This window comes from Triplophysa dalaica, chromosome 7 (genome assembly GCF_015846415.1).
Source record: "Triplophysa dalaica isolate WHDGS20190420 chromosome 7, ASM1584641v1, whole genome shotgun sequence".
Taxonomy (NCBI): domain Eukaryota; kingdom Metazoa; phylum Chordata; class Actinopteri; order Cypriniformes; family Nemacheilidae; genus Triplophysa; species Triplophysa dalaica.
Genome location: NC_079548.1, coordinates 1,231,610 through 1,255,737, shown reverse-complemented (window position 1 = coordinate 1,255,737; position 24,128 = coordinate 1,231,610). Strand labels below are relative to the sequence as shown.

The following is a 24,128-nucleotide window of genomic DNA, read 5'->3' as shown; positions in this document are numbered from 1 at the left end:
TATAGATAGCAGTGTTCTGCAGCCGTAAGCTAGCTTCCATTCAAGCCAACATTAGATGAGAACTAACATTAGCTAAACACAGCTCTCTAGGCGCCAGTAGCTGCCTAACACGAACAAACTGCACGGAGAGCTAAGATAGTTAGCTAGCACCACCGAAGTGAGCAGAGCTCAAGCTACACTACACAAACATGTCATTAATTTTGAATTGTATATCTGATTTTTAGTAATGTTAGTGAAACCCCAGACACACCTAAGTCAATCATTAGGCCCTAATGGGGTTTCAGTCTTACCTGTCTGACCATAAGTTTATAGTGAAGCTGGGTAATTTCTCCTCCTCTCTCGCCCCGCTGTCCTGTGATCTTCCTCAAGGGTCTATTTTCTCTCTCTCCCTACCTTATCTCACTTTAAATGTTACACCTCTGCGCTCTTTTTAATGAAAATATGGTGTTTTTTTTTCATTTCTACGCTTATGACACCCAAATCTATCTTCAAAATGACAACAAAACCCCACTGCGATTACATCTCTTCTCCAACGCTAAGATGAGGTAAAATCCTGGCTGTCCCAAAATTTCCTCTTCTTAAATGAAGATAAGACTAAGGTTATTGTGTTTGCTGCCAAATTAATTCTCTTTCAAACTGCTCTAATATAGAGAGCTTTACCACCTTTAGATCATCTCCAGTACGGAACCTTGGCATTCTTGTTGACTAGCATTTCAAATTTGATAAACTGATTTCTGACGTGATTGGCTCGAGTTTCCACCAGCTACACCTACTATCAAAAATCAAAAAAGGTCCTTAACCCCAAAGCTTTAGAAATGGACTTCCATGCATTTGTGACATCCCGGCTAGATGACTGCAACTCTTTACATTTCTCAAACCTAGATTGTGTCCTCAAGACAAGTTGACTTCAGGGTTAGGGCAAGGCCAAAGTGTGACCCTGCCTGTGAAAACCAGGTTCAAGTCTCATCATCTAATTATGAGAAATAGAGCAAAGTTTTAACAAGAATATTTCTGCCCTACTTCCAAATGTAAAGGTTTTCTATTTGGACTGTCTGTAGTCACGAATGAAGTAGAGCGTCTCCCTGTGTTTTGACTAGAAGGGAAGCTACCTGCACTTCAATACAACATCATTTATTTTCACGCTGAAAACTACTGGTGTAGGTGTGGACGTTAACTCATTTTATTTGTTGTAATTATATGGTGAGATTTTACACCACTTCCGTCCGTAGCTGTATCTGTAGCTGTATGCAGCTGTGACATGACAATGTGACCATTTATTAAAGCTTGTATACAAAAACTGATACCGAGAAACTATTAAATAAGTCAAACAAATCCTTTTGATTTAAATAGATTAGATTAGATTAGATTCAACTTTATTGTCATTACACATATACAGGTACAGTGTAACGAAATGTAGTTTAGGTCTAACCAGAAGTGCAATTAGCAAGTGCAGATATACAGTGTGAATAAATACAGAATACAATATTAGGAAAATAATTTACGTTGGGCATGTACTATGAAAATATGACAATCGGTATGTACTATGAACAATATATACAGAAGGCTATATACTGTGAACATTAATGTACAGGAGGTTATGAACAGATAACAATATAGACTATACAATAGTGCAAGTGACTTGAGTGTGCATTAGTTACAGACATTAGCTTTTAAAGTTACAGTGCAGTAGATGAGTTAATGTGGTTATTAAAGGTACGGTGCAATACATGAGTAGATGCAGATATACAGTCACAGTGCAGTAGATGAGTTAATGCAGTTATTGAAGTTATAGTGCAATAGATGAGTAGATGCAGTTTGTTATGCGATAGATGCAATAATGCAATAGATGAGTTACAGTGCAGTAGGTGAGTTAGTGCAGTTATTAAAGTTACAGTGCAGTAGATGAGTTAATGAGTAAATAAGGGATTATATTGGAATATTATAAAGTCAAATATCTATATATTTAAAATGATTAAAATGAATTATCTTAGAGAGTTATCTTAACCTCATTCATAGGTTTGTGTTCAGTCAGTGATACAAATGTCATGACCATTGTAGCCTAAGTTTTAGACTTGTATTCAATAATAAAAAGTAAAAAATTGTGCAATTAAATGTGATAAATTAATCACCACACCTTGCAATTAATTAGATTAAACATTTGAATCGCTTGGCAGCACTGGCAATAATATAGCATGACATGTGGTGCGGCTCACTTCGGATCGGGAACACCATTTTTTGCCAGGTTTTATTCAATATTGAAAAAATAATACTTTTTTACTGCTAAACTATAAGATCAGTTCTTTGGACAAGATTCACAATTAACACTCTGAAATACAAAACCTTTCAGTCCTGACTGAAAGAAAACAAGTTTACAAATCAATTTGGTGATAATAAAGCATGACTAGATTTGTAAGGTTTTTTATGTAGGACAGTCATTTCTGACCAGTGATAGATCTGAGTAGAAACATACATTCATTGTCAAAACTTGTTAACTGTAAGAGATTTTTATATTCTGTGTATTCTGCGGAATGTAAATATGTAGGCGTGGTTAACATGGCGCTCTGCAAGTTGGGAGTTATGATGAAAAAACATGTAAATTAATGCACCCATTACAAGTAACAAATCAAATACTATTTTGACCGCTTGTGCAGGTATCTGAGCGTGCATATTAAAAAAAATGCTCATTCTCACATATTTCAGTAATCGTATTTCAGATTGTTTTGTATAAGTTGTTAATAGTTTTAATAAAGTTCAACTTTAGGCGTGCCGAGATGAAACTTGTGTTGAAATGTGTGATGAATCTCACACAAGAGCGCTTTGACATGATGCTTGTGGAGTACCCAGAAACTCGCAGTGCAAAGACAAGCGCACAAATAAACAAACCTAAAGCCAAAGAGTCGCAAAACAATCAAAATGTGCATCTTATAGAGAGTAAACACCAGTTTATAACACCAGTCATATACTGCACTCTCATTGTTTGTACTTATTCATACTTCATTGTCATTCATGTTGTCTATCTTCTTACTGTATACAAATTATATAGCCAGAAGATAAATAAATGATACATCTCGTCATCAGAACTTCATTTGATATTTAATACATTTTCATAACTTGCTTACTATGGTGACCATTTAAATCAACTGTATTAAATACATCAAGTAAAGCTAAGAAAAAAATGATATAAGATATAGAATTATAATGTGAAATTGTTACTGTAAAATATATTGTTACCATGAAATAAACTGACTCGTTCCGTGAAATAGATTTTTGGTCATCCCGCCCACCCCTAATTTATATCATATATGTACTTACCCTTACATTTGTGAATTCTCAGCACCTCAGACCTCGGTAGGTATGAGTAACTATGAATGGTGTAAATAGTTGGATAATGTTACATGAACAACATCATTTTTTGAAGATTCATCTTTCGTTCGTTCGCTTTTCAAGTCAACCAACACCACTATATGCACTGCCAGTCTAGAAAAAGTCTCCACCAGGATTTAACCATATAGATAAGAGCGTCCCATTGCATTGGAGGTTTAGGTTCAGCAACGTAACCTGCCCAAAGAATGAGGTCAGCTGCCTGAATATATATATATATTATTTTTTTCTTCCCTGATGGCACGACGTATTCCAAGATGACAATGAAGGTTCATAGAGCTCAAACTGAAGAAGAGACGTTCAGGGAGTGTGACACATCATTATCAAACATGGATTGGCCATCACAGAGTCCAGACGTTAACCATATTGAGAATCTTTGGGATGTGCTGGCGCAGCGTTCTGACTCTCCCATCAACAATATAAGATCTTGATGAAAAATGAATGCAACTCTGGATGGGAAAAAATGTTGTGACATTGCAGAATCTTAACGAAACAATGACACGGCCAATGAGTGCCGTAATCAAAGCTAAAGGCATCCAATGAAATATTAGAGTGTGACTTTTATTTTGGGTGGGCAGTGTATAAAGTACACTAAAGTAGTTGACTTCAGGGTTAGGCCAAAATGTGACCCTCTCATCTAGTCATGAGATAATGAGCAAAGTTTGATTTCAATTATTAAATTCACTATGATTTTTTTTATTTGGCCTCATATTATGGCCTGTTTATATTAATGTTCTATTATATATTTTCACAGAATGTTCCTTACATTATATAGGATGATTTTATGTAGACAACTTAAAATAGACCTGCAGATGCCAGATGCCATAAAGAATACACTTAAGATAACTGGATTATTTATGGTTCAGGGTAAAAATAACAAGTAAAGGGGCATTTCAATAGTTAAAATATGAGGTCAAAAAGGTTTGAGCTCATTTTTGTATTATTTTTGTTGTAGTATTGTATTGTCCATAGTGTGTGTGTGATATAGAGAACCTAACGACATAGTAATAGAGATTAAAAAGATCAAATATTCGGCCATATCTGATTTGTCCTCCACAGTGTTCACGACAGTTATAGCCCTGACATGATAAAACACAGTCAAGTTAGAATGAGTCACTTTTATTTAATTCATTTGTGAAATAACTTATTTGACATAAGAAGTTTTTTTCTACAAAGTTAAATGTGCTGTATTTTTTGTATCAATATCAATATACTACATAAAACATTGAACGTTTTATATTAATAACCGAAGAACCAAGGATTTGTGAACCGATTCAAAAGATTCGAGTCACCGGGATGAATCTAACCCACAACTGATTCGGAAATCTCCCGCGATCAGCGCGGGCACTGAGGCGGCCCCTCCCTCTTTTACAGGGGTGCTCGAAGTGGGCGGGTTCTAAAGCGCTCTGCGACTTTTGATTGGTCCTGAGCCGTCTTCACTCGTAGTGCGCATGCTCAGTGACCTCGCCGCCTCATCCTGTATTTACTGCTATCAAAAATGGCCGCCGCTGGTGCTGTTGAGATTTCACTGAGAGAAACAAAAACTACTTTCACACTCGAATAAACTGAACGAGTTCGATTTGAATGAAACATCAAACGCACTTTACATTGAACTCTTTACTCGTGTCGAAGTTTACGTTGTCGTTAAAGAGTGCACGCGCACATTTTAGCTCAAGCTAACCGTCAGTAGCTCGCGCGTGGACGCGCGTGTGTGTTCGGGCTCGAGCGGAGCCGGAGAGTCCAATGGCCGACCCGAGAAAAGTCCCGTTCGTCACTCTCGCCTCATTCAACAACACATCAGCGCCCGAGCCCAAGAAACGCCGGCGGGAGGACGGAGAGAACGAGCCGCCGAATCCCAGCTGCGGTTCTGGTACTACTGCCGTCGGGCTGTTCGGTACCGGCAAAACAGCAGCAGACCCAGGAGAGACCAAACCCTCACTGCGGCTGAACCTGAACCTGTCCGAACCAAACGAACAGAGATCAGCGGAGTTTAACTACGGCGAGCTCGTCCACTCCAGCGTGCAGGTGCGCGCGCGCTTAACTCATAACTGAACGGGTTCAGGGTTGACTCCGGATTAACCTGCGACTGTAGTAAACACTCCGCGAGTGTCTGTGTGTCTAGTGTGTACTTGACCAAACACCAGTACTATATGTTAACAACCAACACAACACTTAAACAATAGATTGACTGTGGGACGCATTTTAGTCGTGAGGAATCACAAATTCATAAATGCTGGAAATGAATTTATTACAAGTTTCAATTGAAAACGGCTGATAATCTTTGATGGAGTTTGCAGATTTATTTAAAGGGAAAATATTAAAACATAAGGAGGACTAGTGAACCGAATCAACAACTGCTTCTGTCTGCTAGAGATCTGGAAAACATCTGCTCAACATCTTAGAGAGAGCAGTTTTACATCCGTTCTGAATCATAAACATGTTACAGACCTTTTCTAGATCTCTACAACATTTAGACGTGTGTGTGCTTTAGTGACACTTGTGGAATGTGGAAATTCAAAATATACAATATTTACTTATTATAAATATTGGTACACGTTGTTAGCTTTGTACTTAACAATTCCACAAAGTAAATGTAAAAATTGTGCTTCTGCTCTGGAGTGTCGATTCTTCTTTGATGACAAGAGTTTGATGGACATCCTTTGACTCCTCCCCTCTTCCGACTGGCAGTCTGCTGTCAGCTTCTTTTTTAATCGATACGTCCAGTATTTTTTAGATCCAATCATAGTGTAAAAACAGCTTCAGATTTAATTGTCACGATGATGCGGTTCATGTGGAGAAATATTGTTCTCTTTATATTGTCGCTGTCTGTAAACCTGAAATGTGACGTTTTTTCAGTAATTGCAATAGTGGTTAATCTCAGTTGATACAGCGTTACGTGCACTGTGTTACATTTGATTAAAAAGAAAACTAAAATGCACAACACGTATTTGTATGGAGCTGTTCGTGATTGTGTGTGTTTGGTGCTGTCTGACGTGTTTTATGTTGTTCAAGGTGAGAAAAGCTCCAAAAGGACTCGCACCCGCTCTGGACCCCAACGACCCCTTTGCAGACGAGGATAAAGAGAGACGAGAGGTCGAAGCTCTCGCCAAGAAGTTTGAGGGCAAATATGTAGGTTTAGTTTTGTAGCTGACACACAGTCTTGCAGATCACAATGTGTGTTAAATCTGGTGATGTGTGGGATGATTTTTCTCATGCGTGTTTGTTTTCAGGGAACCGGCGGCAAGAAGAAGAGAAGAGACCGCATGCAGGATCTCATTGACATCGGTTACGGCTACGACGACACTGATCCCTTTATCGACAACTCTGAGGCTGTGAGTCTGACACATTTTATTCTTCTGGTGGACAATTCTCTTGAAACTTGACATTCAAGTGATAACTGTGTTGTGTATCCTGTGTTTGAGTCTCATCGACATCTCTCTTGTTTCTCTGCAGTACGACGAGCTCGTTCCAGCGTCTCTGAACACTAAACTGGGGGGGTTCTACATCAACACGGGCACGCTGCAGTTCAGAGCCGCGTCTGAATCTGAGGGAGAAGACGGAGGAAAAATCTCCCGCCACATCAAGGTGACGTTTAATGTGCGACTGCTGATCTGAGGTCAGCTTCCGTCTTTAACGGATGAGTGTATTGACAGGATGTTCAGATCTCTGAGCGTGAGATTGATTCGGATTTTTCCCCTGATTCACAGAAGGACGGAGAGGAGCGAGTGATCAAGAGAAGAAAGAAGAAGCAGGACGGATGTCTGGAGGAGAAGAAACCTAGAAAGTTCAAAGTGCCGAAGCCTGGGTGAGTTCAGACACGCGTTCTGGAAGTCTCTCTCGGTCCATGACACGTGTGTGATGAGATTTTCTGTTCAGTGTGTCCGCTCTCAACCGGCCGGAGAAGAAGAAGAGGAAGAAGCTGATGAAGGATTCCCTGTCTCTCGCTGCCATGCTCCGACGCTTCACGCGGGAGAAAGAGGAGATGAGGAAGAAGATCCCAGCGGTTGCTGCCAAGATCACTCTTGCTCAATCTAACACCGTCACCCCCGCCGGTGATATGTCCGTGGTTGACCTGACCTCTGACCCTGCCATGATGTCACTGCTGGGCGGGGCCTCAGAGAACGACATGCTCCAGGAGTTGATGAGCGACCTGGACTTTGGACTGCTGGATTCTCCTCAACCGTCCAGTCCGGGACAGAGCGAGAATGGATCAGTGGCGGTACAGAAAGCAGGAGCCGCTGCCAGAGTGCAGAAGACAGGACTGATGGCTCCACCACCTCTTCCCAACGGTCTTCCTGCACCCCTCCTCAAACGCATCGATGACCTGAGAGCGGTGAGTGTCTGACAGTTTCTGTCATCGTTTATATCTCTCGTGTGATTGTAAACTCCAGCTAGCACAGGTACGTCTGTAAGACGTCTGCTAGAGATCTGGAAAACGTCTGCTGTGTAAAATCATCTGCTAAACATCTTAGAAAGGGCAGTTTTACATCCGTTCTTAATCATAAACATCTTACAGACGTCTTCTAGATGTCTATATGACGTCTGACAGCAGACGTGTCCGAGATGTGTTGCAGATGAGCAAACTACACTCACCTAAAGGATTATTGGGAACACCATACTAATACTGTGTTTGACCCCCTTTCACCTTCAGAACTGCCTTAATTCTACGTGGCATTGATTCAACAAGGTGCTGAAAGCATTCTTTAGAAATGTTGGCTCAAATTGATAGGATAGCATCTTGCAGTTGATGGAGATTTGTGGAATGCATGAAGCTCCGGTTCCACCACATCCCAGAGATGCTCTATTGGGTTGAGATCTGGTGACTGTGGGGGCCATTTAAGTACAGTGAACTCATTGTCATGTTCAAGAAACCAATTTGAAATGATTCAAGCTTTGTGACATGGTGCATTATCCTGCTGGAAGTAGCCATCAGAGGATGGGTACATGGGGGTCATAAAGGGATGGACATGGTCAGAAACAATGCTCAGATAGGCCGTTGCATTTAAACGATGCCCAATTGGCACTAAGGGGCCTAAAGTGTGCCAAGAAAACATCCCCGACACCATTACACCACCACCATAATTGCATTAATGAGAAATTGAACAAGTGTTCCTAATAATCCTTTAGGTGAGTGTATGTCTTGAAGACGTCAAATAGAATCTGACAGATGTTTGTGTGCTATCAGGGAGCTGTTTATTGTTGTGTTTGTGATGTTTGTGTTTGTTCTGTCAGGCGTCTCGTCAGTTTGATGTTGAGGGGAGGAAGAAGTTCTTCACTCTTGACATGAACAACATTCTGCTGGAGTGAGTTTATTTCTCTTCTCTTATCCTCCTTGCCACATCACTCTTTGTTAGTCCAGACTGACTCTCTCTCTGTTGGTCTCTCTCTCTCTCACCCCCCCTCTCTCTCTTTCTCTCTGTAGTATTGAGCTGCAGGTTCAGGAAAAACATGTGTCAGTGCGCTCGGCGGTCTACTCTCATCTGGAGGCGTTTGTTCCATGTAATAAAGAAGCTCTGCTCAAGCGTCTGAAGAAGTTGAGTCTGAATGTTCAGGACGACAGGCTACGGACGCCGCTGCTCAGCCTCAAACTGGCCGTATGCAGCGTCATGCCCGAGCAGATCGCACGCTACAACATGGACTGCATGGCTAAAGTCGCCAAGTAAGAGTTTATCTCTCATACAGCTTAATTATTCCTGAATGTGTGTGTTTCTGATCTGTGGTTCAGTTCTCCACAGTGAATGAAATAAATATTAGCTTTCATAAAAATAAACTCAAAACGAATGAGTCACTATTGTGATGGTGATGGTGGTCTAGTGGGTTAATCCACTGAACTGATAAATCAAAGGTTGCTGGTTCAATCCCAGCAGCCACCACCAGTGTGTCCTTGATCAAGACACTTTACTCCATGTTGCTCCAGGGGGATTGTCCCTGTAATAAGTGCACTGTAAATCGCTTTGGATAAAAGCGTCTGCCAAATGACTAAATGTAAATGTAAATGTGAACATACGGAAACATCAGGTCTGAGATCAGAATGATGTTTAAGAGTGTCTGTGTGTGTTTGTGTTTTACAGGCAACAGTCGGAGGACGTTGAGAAAAATGGATCTGAAGACGAGGATGAAGAGAAGCCAGGACGAAGAGTGATGGGACCCAGGAAGAAGTTTGTGTGGGACGACAAACTCAGGTGTGAAACTCAGTGATGCAGTGTGAGTGACGCACACAATGTGTGTAAATGAATTAACCATGTGTGTGTTTGTGCAGGACTCTGTTGTGTAATCTGGTGCGGGTGAAGTTGGGCTGTTATGATCTGGAGGGTCAGAGTGCACTCTCACTTGAAGATTATCTGAAGGTGTTCATGGAGACGGAGGTTAAACCTCTCTGGCCTAAAGGATGGATGCAGGCCAGGTGTGTGACATCACTGAATCTCACTTCTGTGTTTCATGATGATCTAGATGAGTGTATATCACCCATTATGTTTCTTAAACATTACTGTTTACGTCACATTAGATCTGAACACACACTTTCTGTTTTTTTCTAAAGGATGTTGTTTAAAGAGAGCCGTATGGCTCACGGTCATCTCACCGGAAACACGTGAGTTTCATCTCGGCTTTATTCTTCTGTTGAAGTTACAATATATCGGTCGGAACTTATAGCCATGAGGGCAAATGCTCCAGCATGTGGCACAGTTGTGCTTAAGAGAGCCATCGAGAGAGAGAATCGTGTCAACGGCAGTAAAGACAGTGTTCCCCTAGGTTTGTTGGTTGGTTGGTTGTTTGGTTGGTTGGTTGGTTGGTTGTTTGGTTGGTTGGTTGGTTGGGGAAGATTGACACAGACACAAACACTTAAATGAGTCATGGTGTTCATTTGTTTCTTTTAATGGCAGTAGTGAATATATTAACTGAACAATTATTTTAACTGTACATTAAACTAAACATTGGAACATTTATTTTTATCTAATTTATCCACAAAGTGTGCAGCTTTTGTCACCTCTTGATATGGAAAGTCAGAAACGTCTGGCCCATTTATTGAGATCTATCTATCTATCTATCTAGTCACATAAATTGGTTGTCTGGGAGGGTAATGCTTTGTAAAAGTTAAAAAATGGTAACATAAGATATCTCTTTAAAAAAATAAACGTGCGCTGTTCTGGACGTGATCACGTGCGCAGGACATTTTGATGCTTGTTAGGGGCAGGATGCGCAACACTTAGACTTGGAGCAGGAGAGCAACTCTGGCTGCTACTCGCAGTGGAGTGAGTGTTGCCATCTTCAGTTCCCTGTGAGCTTTTAAAAGACGCAAATACGCGCGTGCGTGCGCGCGCACTCAAAGGGATAATTGTAAACACACATCACCAATTGTAAAAAAGACATGCTATCGTGGAAATAAGATAAATAACATATTACTTAAGGGCTATTTAGTTTGTTTAATAAAATAAGAAGTTATAATCTGGCGCTATAAAGAAAATCAAATCAAATTTTTTTTTACCTCCAAGGGTGGCGGGGCGAGCCGTTAAGAGGGCGGGGCGCCCCCCTTATATAATGGTAGGGGAAACACTGAAAGATTTCCTTGTCACGTGATTCATTGAGCCTTCAGATAGTTCCAGGAAGTTATGTCTTCTCTTCAAATGCTTTATTGCTTTCATTTATTTATTTGTTAAATGACTTAAGCGGCTGAATAAGCGTGCATAGAAATATTTCCATAGATTTTTTTTGTTAAAATTGGTTCAATTAAGCCTCGTTTGTTGTGAGTTCTTTAACATTTTTTTTCAAAATCTGTCATTTGAGATGTTTCATATGAATTAATTTTAAATATCATGTTACAATTGTAATTGTCAACCCTGTATGTTATCGAATCGTACCTCACTAGTTCATAATTTGTCTTTTGGATCCTCAGAATGAAGAAAAGGATTTTACCTCCTCCCAAAGCGAAGCCTAAACCTCAGGACAACGGTGCTGTTCTCCAGCGGTCAGTCATCTCTGTGGAAGCCACGCCTCCTTCTGCAGCATCTGCGGCTGTGGTCCAGCGTGTGTCGTCTCCACCTGAGCCCATCTGTCTGTCTGATTCTCTGGACGAGGATCTGACCGCTCCCTCGCTGGACTCCATCTCTCACGCTCTGGCCATGCTCAGCAGCGCTGCTAAAGGTCTGGTTCAGTCCGACATCCCCCCGTCAACAGCCGGAGCCAAACCCACCCCTTCAGCACAACTGCACGTGTCTCCACATCTGCCCAAAAAGATCTCCGCCTCCCCGTCCCCTCCCACCGTCCTCTCGTCTCCGTCTGTCCGCAGTGAGGCTGTCAAAGGCGTGAGTGTTCTATCTCAGACTCAAAGACATTCAGTCGTACCTGCTCAGCGTCCCGCCGTCAACCCGGGCGCTAAGATGTGTGTGCCATCATTGCCTGCTGTTCCAAAACCACGCCCGCCTCCGACATCGTCCCCTCTTCATGCCCCTCAGAAGATTCTAGGTTGCAAGACAGTGATCGCCATGCCGACGGGTCTCATTAAAACCAGCAATAATAGTGGTGGCAGTCGTGTGGATGCGCTGTCACGGACGCACACGCTTCCGACCACGTCACCGCCCTCACACTTAAACATTAAAACCGTCCTGCCGTTTCACCTGACCACCACATCACAGACCAAAAACACCCCGTCACCCTCTCAAGCGAAACCCACCCTGCATCAGCCCGGCTTCATCACGCCCATGCAGGCCACCATCACAAAATCACCCCATAACTCCAGTTCTGCCATCATAAAACTCACACCCACCTCATCCCCCACCTCCAGACCGCTCGCGTTACCCAGCATGCACCAGCACACGTCTAAGAGTACAGGGCTTCACACAGGGTTTTCAGCAGGTGTTTATAGTTCTCCTGTGGGACACAAGACAACATCTCAGGGCAACAACATCTCCAACCTCACCACCACAACCTCATCCATCACCAAACTACCTGTGATCAGTGCATCTCTGGCAGCAGGGACGACCAATCACGGGCAGAGGCACAGACAAGTGGGGGGTGCTAATCAAGGGGTGAAGACCATCACGTCGGTTTCCACGGCGACAGCAGCAGCTCAGCTCTCACAGGTTTGACATGAATATGGTTTAGTCTGATGAAAATGATTTCAGTCAAAAACAATTTGGAAAAGTGCAGAACTCTTGACTTCTGGGATTCTCTTCCTGCTTTTCCTTTTAATGTCTTTTCTTAATGAACATTTAAACTTGTCTGCTGTCCGAGACACTGTTGGGTCCAATAGTGTTTCAATGAAGGTCTTTTCTCCAGGTGTCGCCCTCCAATGCTCTTCTGGGTTCCGCTGCTTCCTCTCTGCCAATGGGTTTTGGGATGTTGGGAGGACTGGTTCCAGTCTCTCTCCCGTTCCAGTTTCCAAACCTGCTGAATCTTCCTTCATCTGTGGTGTCGACCGCGGCCTCCAGCGCCTCAACAATCCCCAGCAGCTCAGGGTTTACCCTGTCTCAGAGTGAGTCACTACATATTCCTCAAAACCACAGACAATGATCAGGGGTTAAAGGTTGTTTACGCAGTTGTAGAACAAAATATAGAAATCGGATTATAATTTTCTTTTAATTTAAAGATAAAATAGGAATATCAGAAGAGCTGATGTTTTAGTCGGTTGATAACTTATTTGTGTCAAGAGTATTTGTTATGCTGTGTTCACACCAAATGTGAAGAATGTGTTCCTCGCTCAATATCACAGTATTTGTTGGATTTCTTGGTTTTATTTCATGGGTGACAGAAACATTGCGCGACGGGCCAGTGAGAGTTTTCATGTCTCTGGACGTGTCAACTTGTGCGGAAGACGCAATTGCCGCAGATGTGTCACCCACCATGTATTTGCCTCTTTTTGCTTCTTTGCTTGGAGTTTGTATGCAATTACAGAAAATTCGGACTGGGTTCAATTTTCTGCATTTTCCACATCTGTAGCAAGTGGTTTGTGAGGAGATTTAGCAATTCAGAGACAGGTACAAACGAGCGCCAAATACGAAGAAACTCATACGAAAATTTGTACTGTAAGTGTAAAGACCTTACGTCTTATAATGAGTGATGTGAGCGTTGAGGAGCTGTGTTGTGTAGACGTGTGTGCGCGTGTGTGTGTAGTACATTTTAGAAGCAATACCAATCAACAGTATTAAATAGTTTTTTAAATAGTGTAATCTTTAGTTGTACTTGCACATTTAGTTTGAAGTATTGTAGTCTTAAATGTGTGATGATGTTGTGTTGTCTGCGCTGATGTGTTTAGCTGGATCTCGATTCTCACTGCTGTGGTGCTTCTGATGTTCATTGGATTCATTCATTGTTGCTCGTTTATTTCTTGCCACATGCCTCTGTTTTTTCATTCTCATCATTCTCTCTTTGTTGTCAATTAGTGAAATAATGAAGGTTGAAATTTTGAAGAAAAATGTCATATGTGCAAACTTGCTACAATGCATTATACAATATGCAAAATGATAATGCTTCAAGTTTGTAAAATTAATCAAGTCTACTGTATATAAAAAACTGGAAATTATAAGCATCAGTTAAATACACTGAAAGGTTGACTATACATTAAAGAATAAAATCATATCACAAACCAGTGCTATATTCATATTGTGAAGTTTCAAAATAATTTGTACTCTTATGCTGGGTTCACACCAAACACGAACAATCGTGTTTAGAGTTCGTTATTTTCGTGTGAGTGACGCAATCTGTCAAATATTTTAAACTTTCGCCGAAGATGAGATTGACAGGTGTGAGTTTGTGTCTAAACGTGTTCTTGCATTGACTTTGTATGTAGTTTACTCGAGCAAATCGCTTAATTTGGGTTTGGTGTGAGCCCGGCAATTAGAATTTTTCTTAGTGACCGTTCACTAGGGGTGGGCGATCTAGAAAAAAATTCAAATCACGATTTTTTCCAGATAGATCACGATTTTATCGCGGTTCTTCTTCAAGTTGGTTTTAAGACTATTTTGCAAATTAAAGGGGCTTCAATACAGCCAAACTAAGTCCCCATATAAAAATATACTCTTTACCATTTATATTATGAAGAATATTTTAATCAAGTTAATATTTAATGCAAGTGCAAGACCATAAATCAGCTGTTAGCAAAAAACTTTACATTTTGAATTTTGTTTTTCATCTTGTTGCGGCACTCGGAGTAAAGCTGTGGAATGGGCGTGGAGGATAAATATTTTTGGCTGGGTATTTCGTAACGTGGATCTACGACTTTGAGCAGTTTTTTAAAGCCCTCATTTACCAATGTCTTTATGGGAATCATGTCTTTGGCCAGGTAAAATGCGACCGCGTCAGTGACATCTTTCCAGCGCTTGTTCATTCTGTCATACGGATACGTGTTTTTTTTCTCAAATGGTTCTTTCGCTAAAGTCGTTGTTTAGGCCTTTTAGTTTCCGTATGCTTGGTTGTACCTGATTTACTCGCGTGGGATCCCTTTATAATTTGACTGTCGGCATACTCTTTCAGTCCCTTTATTTTGAGGTGGTTAAAAAGGTTCGTTGTGTTGCCTTACGACGCTCGAATCTTATCATTGCCACATTTGCAAATAACTGTTGTTTGGGCCGTGTCAGTTGGGGAAAACCCAAACCATTTCATTATTACTGATGGAGAACTTTTTTTAGGGACCAAGTCCTCCGTTTTTCCCTCCATCTTCACTGACCGCGTCACTTAATCTTACTGAATTCACAAGCAACGTATACGAGCTTGTTAACATGGCGCAATCTATCGCAAGTATGTTGACGAATTCTATAGAACACTACTATATAGGACGATTTAACGATTTTCCCGAAAAAGTGGATCGTGCAGTCATTTTAATCGTTCACGATCTAATATCGTCATATCGCACACCCCTACCGTTCACACACAAATAAATTTTTTGTCATCATTCATTCACCATCTTGTCATTTAAATTTCGTCTGTAGAACACAAAAGAAGATATTTTGAAGAATGTTGTAGACTGGACCCCAATGACTTGCACTGATTATCTGTTCATACAATAGAAGTGAATGAGGTCCAGTGCTGTTCACTTACCAACGTTCTTCAAAATATGTTCTTTTGTATTCTGCAGAAGAAAGTCAAATCAGTTTAAGATGAAAAGAGGACGAGTGACGACAGAATTCTCATTTTTGTGTGAACTGTCACTTTAAAACTCTGTAGATTTATGTTCATGTGGTTTCCTCAGTGTGGGTCATTCATCTGTTATTTTCTGTTGTGACATTAAAACTCATGACTCATCCTCTGTTCATGACGTCTCATGTGTGTCTGTGTGTGTCTCTCTATCCCGTCTCTCCTCAGATTTGTTAAAGGGTCTCATGTCTGGGGCTCAGGGCGCTCTTCCTCCTCACTTACAGCTGGCTTTCTCAGGTAAACTCAGAGCTGTGTCGTCTGCCCGCTGCGTCTGCATGCGTCTGTTTGTGCTTTCTTCATCTTCTCTGAATCACGTCATGATGCTTCTGTCTCTGTGTGCAGATGTCAATCAAACCCAGGGCGGAGACTTGAAGAGGAAGCCATCGTGACATCAGAGAGCTCCAATGAGATGAACTCTGATCCAGGACTGACTCCTCCCACTTATGCATCATCTGCTGAGCGTCCAATGAGCAGAAGTGTTTTTATACTCATTTGAATAATGTTATTAGATGAATGATGATTATTTGTACATATGTATTAATGTTTACACACACCGACCTGAAACACTGTGGACAGAGAGAGACGTGCGTGCGTGTGTTTGTTTGTGCGTGCGTGCGTGTGTGTTCATCAGCTGCAGTATCTGTACATGTTCAGCTTTTAATCCTTTAGATGTTTTTAGAGTTTGAATAAGCAGTGAATGAGTTTCTCTCTCTCTCTCTCATGTGTAGGTCAGTGTCTCTGGTGCTCTTTATGAATTTGACGCCCCTTTAAAATAAAAACCGTAAACCAAATGTAAAGGGCAGGTGGATGAAAACTGTACTGTACTTGAATCTTCAGGATTTGTTTACTTGAGCTTCAGGACGCAAGTAAAATAAACTTTCAGAAGCCTTAGTGACTAAACAATGTGTTTGTGTGTTGTTTGTGTTCATCATGTAAGAGATGTGAACCCCAGTGTCCTTTAGATGTAACTTGTCAAGTTGTTTCACACTTGAGGGTAAACAGACCATGTTCAGAAGTCTAGAGGTGAGACATAAGATAACACAACTACTGTCACATCAAACACAATAACAACATTCAGTGTGATGACATGAATAACTTCTTTTATAACTTGACCTTCATGTGTTTGAAGTGATTATCTTTTGGTCACAATCTGATGATCTTTGTTTACAGGATAATTCTTTAACTCAGATATCAGACAGTGCTCACATGTTTCTGCTTGTCTTCACTGTTATGTTTGGGATGTTTTTCACTGTGGAAGAAGTTCTTTACATTTTATTAGAAAGATTATAGGATCAGTCATATTACCCATGATCCCTCAACATCTTTTAAAATATCTCATAAACAGAACAAAAGATAATTCTTCTATGATAGTCATTGATATTCCAGAACTAAAAATATTAATATTAATCACATTCTTCCAAATATCTGTTCATCAGAACCACGAAATTTCTACAGATGAGGTTGAGTAAATGATGACAGAACTGTCACTAACACATCCAGAGGAGCTTCTTCACGCCTTTATGCTCCAATACTTACATTTATATATATATAGTTTTTCTATCACAGATATATTTGTGGGACTGTTTGTTTGGTCTATTTTATCTTGTGTAGTATTTTATATCAGTATTGTCTCAAATCTTTGCTTGTATCTTTAACCTTTTGAAACGTCAACGCTGTTTTTGACTTAAGAAGCTTGAAGAGTTCTGTGAGATGTTGTATAACATTGACATGATGACATCACTCACTGAATTTGACTTTAGAAACTGAAATGTTTTCTTTCAGAACTCAATACACACACTTATGATTTATGTATGTAACTATTATGTAACCTCAGTCAGGATTACTTTCATGAGGTTTTATTTCTCAAAGGCATAAAAAAGTAAACAAATCAACTTATTGACACATTTTCACTTGAGTAAACATCTTAAGAGGTGTCTAGATATAATGATCTGAAGGTCAGTGGACAACTACACAAAAGCCATTTATTAAGTCAGCATGGGTTTACATGACATCATCATCATCATCATCTGCGTGACGAAATCTTTCACAAACACACACAGTTCACACTACAGATCAGTCACAGGTCCAGATATTAAAACGTGTGTGTGTTTCAGATTCATCTACAGCAGGAGAAGTCTGTCTGTGTTCACACTAGATAACCTGTCCATCACAGGAGCTTCATAACATGTATTTATCTAAACTCTTAATAACTTTCTGTTTTGTGATTTCTCTCCATTTATCTGGAATCTCACCTTCACCCTGGAATGTTTTATTGTAGTATCTCTCCAGATCTTTCTGGAATCTGCACACAAACCACTTCCAGTAGGGCAGTTCAGAGAAGTCAGGAGTGATGCTCCAGTTAGCATACACACCTCCTGCTCTTCTGTATTCTCTCCACATGAATCTCTGATCAGTTGAGTCATGTGGACAAAACCAAAAATTGGTTACTACTTGTGATGTACAGACACTGATACACAGATTTGTAGATCCACTGTAATGTGTGCCATTAATTCCAAACACTCTGTGTAAAGTAACACTGTGATCTCCATCATGGTTTTCTATTGTGTTTGTGCAGGTAGCATTACAGAACGGACACTGAACCCAACAGCACTGACACAAGTGATCAATCACAATCTCATCTGTTCTGTAGTTCAGATCCAGTTTCTTATTAAATGAATCTGTGCTGAACTCTCTACTGATGTCAGATATTACAGGAGGAAGGTATTTTCTTATCACATCTTCTAGAAGATTGAAATCATCAATATCATCATGTTTGACTCCACTGAAGTCCTTCACAGAGAACATCAGAACATCTGAGAGCTTCAGTGTGAAAAACTTCAACCACACATCAACATTTCCTCTGTTCTCTTGAACATGTTGAGTAGATTCATGTGCTGCTGTCATGATCTTCTTCTGCAGGAGTTCAATGTTCTGATTCATCCTGAGCTGAACACTGAACTGATCTCTGATGTACTGACTCACTTCATCTCTGATGAAACTCTTGAAGTGATCTCTGGGGTTTTTAATGTAATTGATGTATTTGTCAAAGTTCTCCTCTTCTGCCAGTCTCTTCAGGATGTGTTGCTCCAGATTTGATCTGTTTCCATTCAGTGATGGACAGTTTGATCTCATCTCATCTGCTAAATCTCTGGCGGTCTGTCTGTAGACACTCTGTTCAATGGGTTCTTTCAGTTTCTGACAGATGATCTCACCAAAAATAGCAGCTGATGTTGCTCCTTCACAGTATTTCTGGAAAACACTATAGTATTCTCTCTTCTTCTTCTCCAGATAGAGATCAGGATTATTGGCATCTCTGAACTTTTTGTGTTGTTCAGTGAATGTCTGGTTTTCTCTCTTAAATATAGAAAATACTAAATCTATGAAGAATTCTCTCTTGAACGCATATTTCACTTGTCTTTCCTCATATTGTACTATTCTTGCTTTTATGTAATCTGTGAGTTCTTGAAAGCAGCTGATATTATAGCCCAGCTTTGAGATATTAAATGACTGAATAATCTCGTCTGTCTGCTGACAAACATCTGAGATCAAGATTTTTATTTGGTCTTCATCCTCTTTAAGCAAAATTAAACCATACTTTTCTTGAGCTGCTCTGAAGACATTTCTGAAAACTGCTGGATTTCCACTGAATCTCTTGAACTGAATATAATCTGAATAACTCTGAACAGTGAAAATATCTATGATGTTCTTCCATTGATCTACATGAACACTTTCATGGATGTCACTGAGGAGTTCTCTCACATCTCTCAGTATGTCAATGTCTTTGATTGGAGGAGAATCTCTGGTGATCTTCTTCACACACTCTTCCCAGAACACATCAAACTCTCTCTTCAGAGTTTCTTCATCATGTCTTTTGTCTTTGTGTCTTAAAGCAAGTTCTTTGCTCTTTTCCAAGAGAGTGTTTTCATGATGTGTCCTCTGAGCATCAATCTCTCTCTTCAAGTCTCGCTGCTGAAGAATCTCATTTAATTTCCTCCTTGTTTTTCTTAAAGCGTTCTCCTGAAGCTCTTTGATTTTTATTTCAAATGAAGTTTTCCACTGAATCATGATATCTTTATCTGCATCTGTGTCTTTCTCAAAGAATTCTGACATTGATTTATTCACTTCATCACTTTTTTGCTTCAGTTCTCTCTGAAGATCTCTTTCCTCAATCACGTGAATTTCTTCATTTTCAATTTGATTGTATAGTTTGTTTTCAATTTTTATCATGGCACTGCGAAGAGTCCACGTCCATTTGCTGTATTCTGTCTTCAGTCTCCTGTATGCTGAAATCTCCAGAGAATTTCTGAAGCTGAACACAAATCGTTCATTCAGTAAAGCCTCCCAGAGATCATGAATTCGCTTTCGTAGGTTTGTCAGTATAATTCCAGCTGATTTAGAGGCTTGTGAGATAATAGTTTTCTTTAGTCCTTGAATGTTGTCACAATAATTTGGGTTTGGTGGTGCCATTGGTGGGCTTCCCTCCCACAGCTGAGCAAAATACTTCACATCATGACAAACATCAAAATTAATGACATCACTGAAACATTCAGCATCACAGACTTCATCTTTAGCAGCGAGTTTTGTCATCTCATCCAGTGTCTCCAGCAGTCGTCTCCTTCCCTCCATGTTTTTCTCTCCAGCTGTGACGTCTGAAACATTCTGATGTACAAACATACAGCTGGGGTTCAGTTTGACCTTCTTCATCCGCAGAAAGGCCTGAACAACAATCTGGAGAATCTCCTGCATCTCAGACGGGTTTTCTCCAAAGATGTTGATCAATGTCAGATGTCCAAGACCAACAACAAATGTGGCCAGTTCATTGTCATGATGTCTTGTGGATTTTCCAGACAGTTCTAGAGCACGAAGACCTTCAGTATCAACAACCAGAATATAATCAAACTTCATCTGATGTTTCATCTCCTCTGAGACTCTGATCAGTTGCATGAACGCTCCTCTGGTGGTGCGGCCAGCACTGACTGCAAACTCAAGTCCAAACATGGCATTCAACATGGTGGATTTCCCAGAGCTCTGAATCCCTAAAATTGACAGAACAAACACTCTCTGATCTCCCAGTTTCTGGATGAGTTTATCTAGAACAGCAGTAACCCACATGACAGGAACATGAGCAGCATCTCCATCCATCAGCTCCAGTGGAAATCCAGAGATCATCATCTCTGCTGCAAAACTCGGGAGAGAAGAGAAGTCAAACTGAAGATCTGTTTTGTTCTTCTTCACAGATGAACATGATTCATAGATCTGACCGATCTCTCTCATGATGTGCTCCAGACCAAAGGATGCTGCTTGAAGATCTGCAGATATTCTCTCAAGGTCTGTTTGTTCAGTCTTGAGTTGTTTGGTTTGTTCTGTCTTGGGTCGTTCTATTTGTTCGTTCTTGAGTTGTGCAGATTTATCATTATTTTCTTTCAGTTGTATGACTGTTGACCACTTTTCATTATACTTGTGATGTAGAGCAGAAAGAACATATGAGGTGAATTCATTCAGGAGGATTCTGAGCCATCTCAGGAAAAACATCCTGTTATCATTTTCTGTTTCCATTTGGTTAATAAATAACTTCAGAAACTCACTGATGTTTGATTTGTGTTGCTTTTGACGAATGTTCATCATTTCTGTTAATTTTATGCTTATATCATTTTCTAGTTCTTCCCATTGAGGTCGATGAAGTTCTTTGTTCTTCTGACACCACTGATGCCACAGTTTCCCCTGACAGGGCAGAAATGATTCTTTGATTTCTTTCAGAGGTTTATTCTTCAGTAAACTCATCATCTCTTGTGCTGCTTCTCTTCCTCTCCTGCAGTCTTCATCATCTTCTTCATCTACTCTGATATCTGAGTGTTTGGAAATGTCTTCAAGTCTGAACATGAACTCTGATGCTGAAGATGATAGACAATCATTTATAGCTCTTCTGAGATCTTCAGACACATCTGACTGATTTCTGTCTTTCAGACCAATTTTGTATTTTTCCATATCTGTCTCAATGACATCAGATTCATCATCAGTAAAAAGACAAATAAGTGGCTTTTTGTCTTTGTACAGCTCTTGAATCTTTGATGCATTTTTATCATTCTTGTCAAGTTTTGTCAGAAGAACAACATTGACTGAAGACATTTCAGTGAGAATCTTCATCTGTGTCTCATTGTCTCCTGCATCACCATGAAGATTACAGAAGGCAACACAGTCAGTAAATGTATCTGTGTGTTTTTCAGATGGACAGTACCAGGCGATCTCCACCACTCCATCCATCAGTAGTCTGGTTCTGCTGCTGCCTGGACAGTTTCTGGTGAAGAACGTGTTGTGTTTCTCATTGATCAGACTGTTCATCAGCTGAGATTTAGATGAAGACACAGAACCAAACCTGAAGAACGACACCATTGGAGTTTCTGCTTTACATACTGACTGGACTCTACTGATGATGTCATTGTCAGTTTTTCTGATCTTCAGCTTCCAGCTGATTTGTCTGAATGTCCAGAGAGGAAACTCAATGTGTTGTGTGAATGGATGAGGAACAAGCAGAGGAAGAGCAAACTGACACTGAGAGAGTTTAGTGACCATCATCTGCTTTAAGTGACTATCAGCACAATGAAACACAGCAATCTGAACATCCATCGGATGAATAGAGTCTGATTTACTTGTTCCTGCATTAGATGAAGGCATTTCATCAAAAATATCCCCCTCATAGCCATTGTCTGTTTGTTGTGTGTGATGATGTTCATTGATGTGTTTAGTTTTAATGTCTCTTGCTCTGTAGTTCATCATCAGTAGTTTCTGTAGATAATTCTTCACCAGCTCTTCTTCAGCACAAGACTCATGAGACTGTAATGAATGTGAAGTTATCTGAAGAACATCTGAGGCTCTCAGTGTATTCTGGTGTCCGTCACTTTCAAGACTAAGTCTTTCAAACAGATGTTGTCGACCTGATCTGACATCAGTCTGTTGTCTCTGTTAAGTAAATAAAACAACATTATATCGTATCGATGTTGCACAGAAAGGAAAATATGATGTAAAATATTAATAATTATTTTCATATATTTGCAGAGAAAAGTTCAGAATAACAATTGAAATAAATCACTTTAGAGTCAAAAGATCTTTTGTTTAATGTTTCTAGCACAGCTTTACTAGAAGCGTTCAGTCAATGATTGTTTTGTGTTTCTACTAATGTTAAACTCACTAAAGTCAAAACAGATCATGTCGTACAAACAGTCAGAATGAGGTCTGATGATACTGAGATTCAACATATTAAAACTGACATGAATAAAATATATTTCTCTGAACACTCACCTGTACTGCATCATGTAACTGAGGACAGATCTCTTCATATTCCTCTCTTATCTCTGTTCTTCTTCTCTTGAGTTGATCTTCACTCTCTTCTTTCACGTGTTTCAGTTGTTCTTCAAAGTTCTTTTCTTGTTCTTCTCTCATGTTTTTCTCCTCCTGAACTCTCTTCTCAAACTCTTCTAGTTGATGTTGTTTCTCTCTTTCTATTCTCTCTTTCTCTCTCATCATTTCATCCATTTCTCTCTTGAGTCTCTCACACTGTTCCACATGTATCTGCTTCTCTTTCTCATCTTCTTCTCTTCTCACTTTCTCCTCTTCTCTCTGTTTCTTCCATTCCTCTCGTTCTCTTTTCATGTCCTCAAGCATCTTTCTCTCTTTCTCTTCTATTTCTCTTTTATATCTCTCTTCTCTCTGTATAATCTCTTCTTCTCTCTTCTTTCTCTCTCTCTCATGATTCTCTATTGTGTTCATCAGTTTGTCTGTTTGTTTGTTATATTTGATCAGGAGATCTTTGTTTTCTTTCTTCAGTTCATCCATTTCACTCTTAAATGAGTCTCGTTCTCTTCTCATCTCGTCTCTCATCTCTCTCACATCTTTCATGTCTCTCTTGTATTCTTCTTCTTTTCTCGTCTTCTCTCTCTCTTCATTCTGTTTTTCTTCTTCAGTGTGTTTTTTTAATCTCTCTATTTCTCTGGTATATTTCAGCTCTTTTTCTCTTTCTATTCTCTCTTTCTCTTCTTTGATCTTCTCGTTCTCTCTCTTCATCTCCTCTCGCTCTTGTTTCAGTCTCTTATTTTCAGTCTCTGATTTTTTCATTCTCTTCTTGTGTCTGTCTCTCACGGTCCTCTCGCTCTCTTCTCATCTCTTTTATTTCTGTTTTATATTGTTCTTCTCTCTCACTATATTCTGTTTCTATTTTCTTTCTCTCCACAACATTCTGTCTTTCATTTTCTAAATCCTTCATTATTCTCTTGATCTCAGTCTCATATTCTTCATTCTGTAGCTTCAGTTCCTTTATTTCACTTTTAAATGTCTTTTGTTCTTTCTTAATCTCATCTCTCATCTGTCTCTCTTTCTCTTCTTTCTCTTCTCTTTCTCTTTTATATCTCTCTTCTCTCTCTATAATCTCTTCTTCTCTTGTCTTTCTCTCCCTCTCATGTTTCTGTGTTTCTTCCTCCATCATCATCCTCATTCTCTCTCTCTCTTCTTCTTTCTCTCTGTTCAGTTCTTCTATTCTCTCCATCAGTCTCTTCATGTGTTGTTCTTGTTTTTCTCTCTCCATCTCTCTGAATCTCTTACATGAGTAGTAACTTCCTCCGTTTTCTGTC

At 40.0% G+C, this 24,128-nt stretch overlaps 2 protein-coding genes across 4 annotated transcripts; one reads left to right on the top strand and one right to left on the bottom strand.

Annotated features, from left to right (window-relative positions):
• The first annotated feature begins 4,756 nt into the window (after positions 1 to 4,756).
• On the top strand, positions 4,757 to 16,410 carry ubn2b (ubinuclein 2b). 3 transcript variants are annotated; one of them, XM_056753202.1, is made up of 15 exons: positions 4,757 to 5,406; positions 6,394 to 6,510; positions 6,612 to 6,713; positions 6,835 to 6,966; positions 7,092 to 7,186; positions 7,258 to 7,714; positions 8,614 to 8,684; positions 8,804 to 9,040; positions 9,453 to 9,563; positions 9,641 to 9,784; positions 9,920 to 9,970; positions 11,273 to 12,458; positions 12,655 to 12,850; positions 15,676 to 15,744; positions 15,850 to 16,410. In XM_056753202.1, the coding sequence occupies exons 1-15, from the start codon at positions 5,125 to 5,127 to the stop codon at positions 15,894 to 15,896; spliced, it is 3,297 nt and encodes a 1,098-aa protein (XP_056609180.1). In that variant the 5' UTR covers positions 4,757 to 5,124; the 3' UTR covers positions 15,897 to 16,410. The 3 variants fall into 3 exon arrangements, with proteins under 3 accessions (XP_056609180.1, XP_056609181.1, XP_056609179.1); XM_056753201.1 differs by having other exon boundaries at positions 4,760 to 5,406; positions 7,089 to 7,186; XM_056753203.1 differs by lacking the exon at positions 15,676 to 15,744 and having other exon boundaries at positions 7,089 to 7,186.
• A 971-nt stretch (positions 16,411 to 17,381) lies between these two features.
• LOC130426427 (interferon-induced very large GTPase 1-like) lies at positions 17,382 to 23,750 on the bottom strand. The gene is made up of 2 exons (XM_056753197.1): positions 22,804 to 23,750; positions 17,382 to 22,464 (listed from the first exon to the last, which is right to left on the bottom strand). The coding sequence occupies exons 1-2, from the start codon at positions 23,614 to 23,616 to the stop codon at positions 17,686 to 17,688; spliced, it is 5,592 nt and encodes a 1,863-aa protein (XP_056609175.1). The 5' UTR covers positions 23,617 to 23,750; the 3' UTR covers positions 17,382 to 17,685.
• Between the last annotated feature and the right edge of the window lie 378 nt (positions 23,751 to 24,128).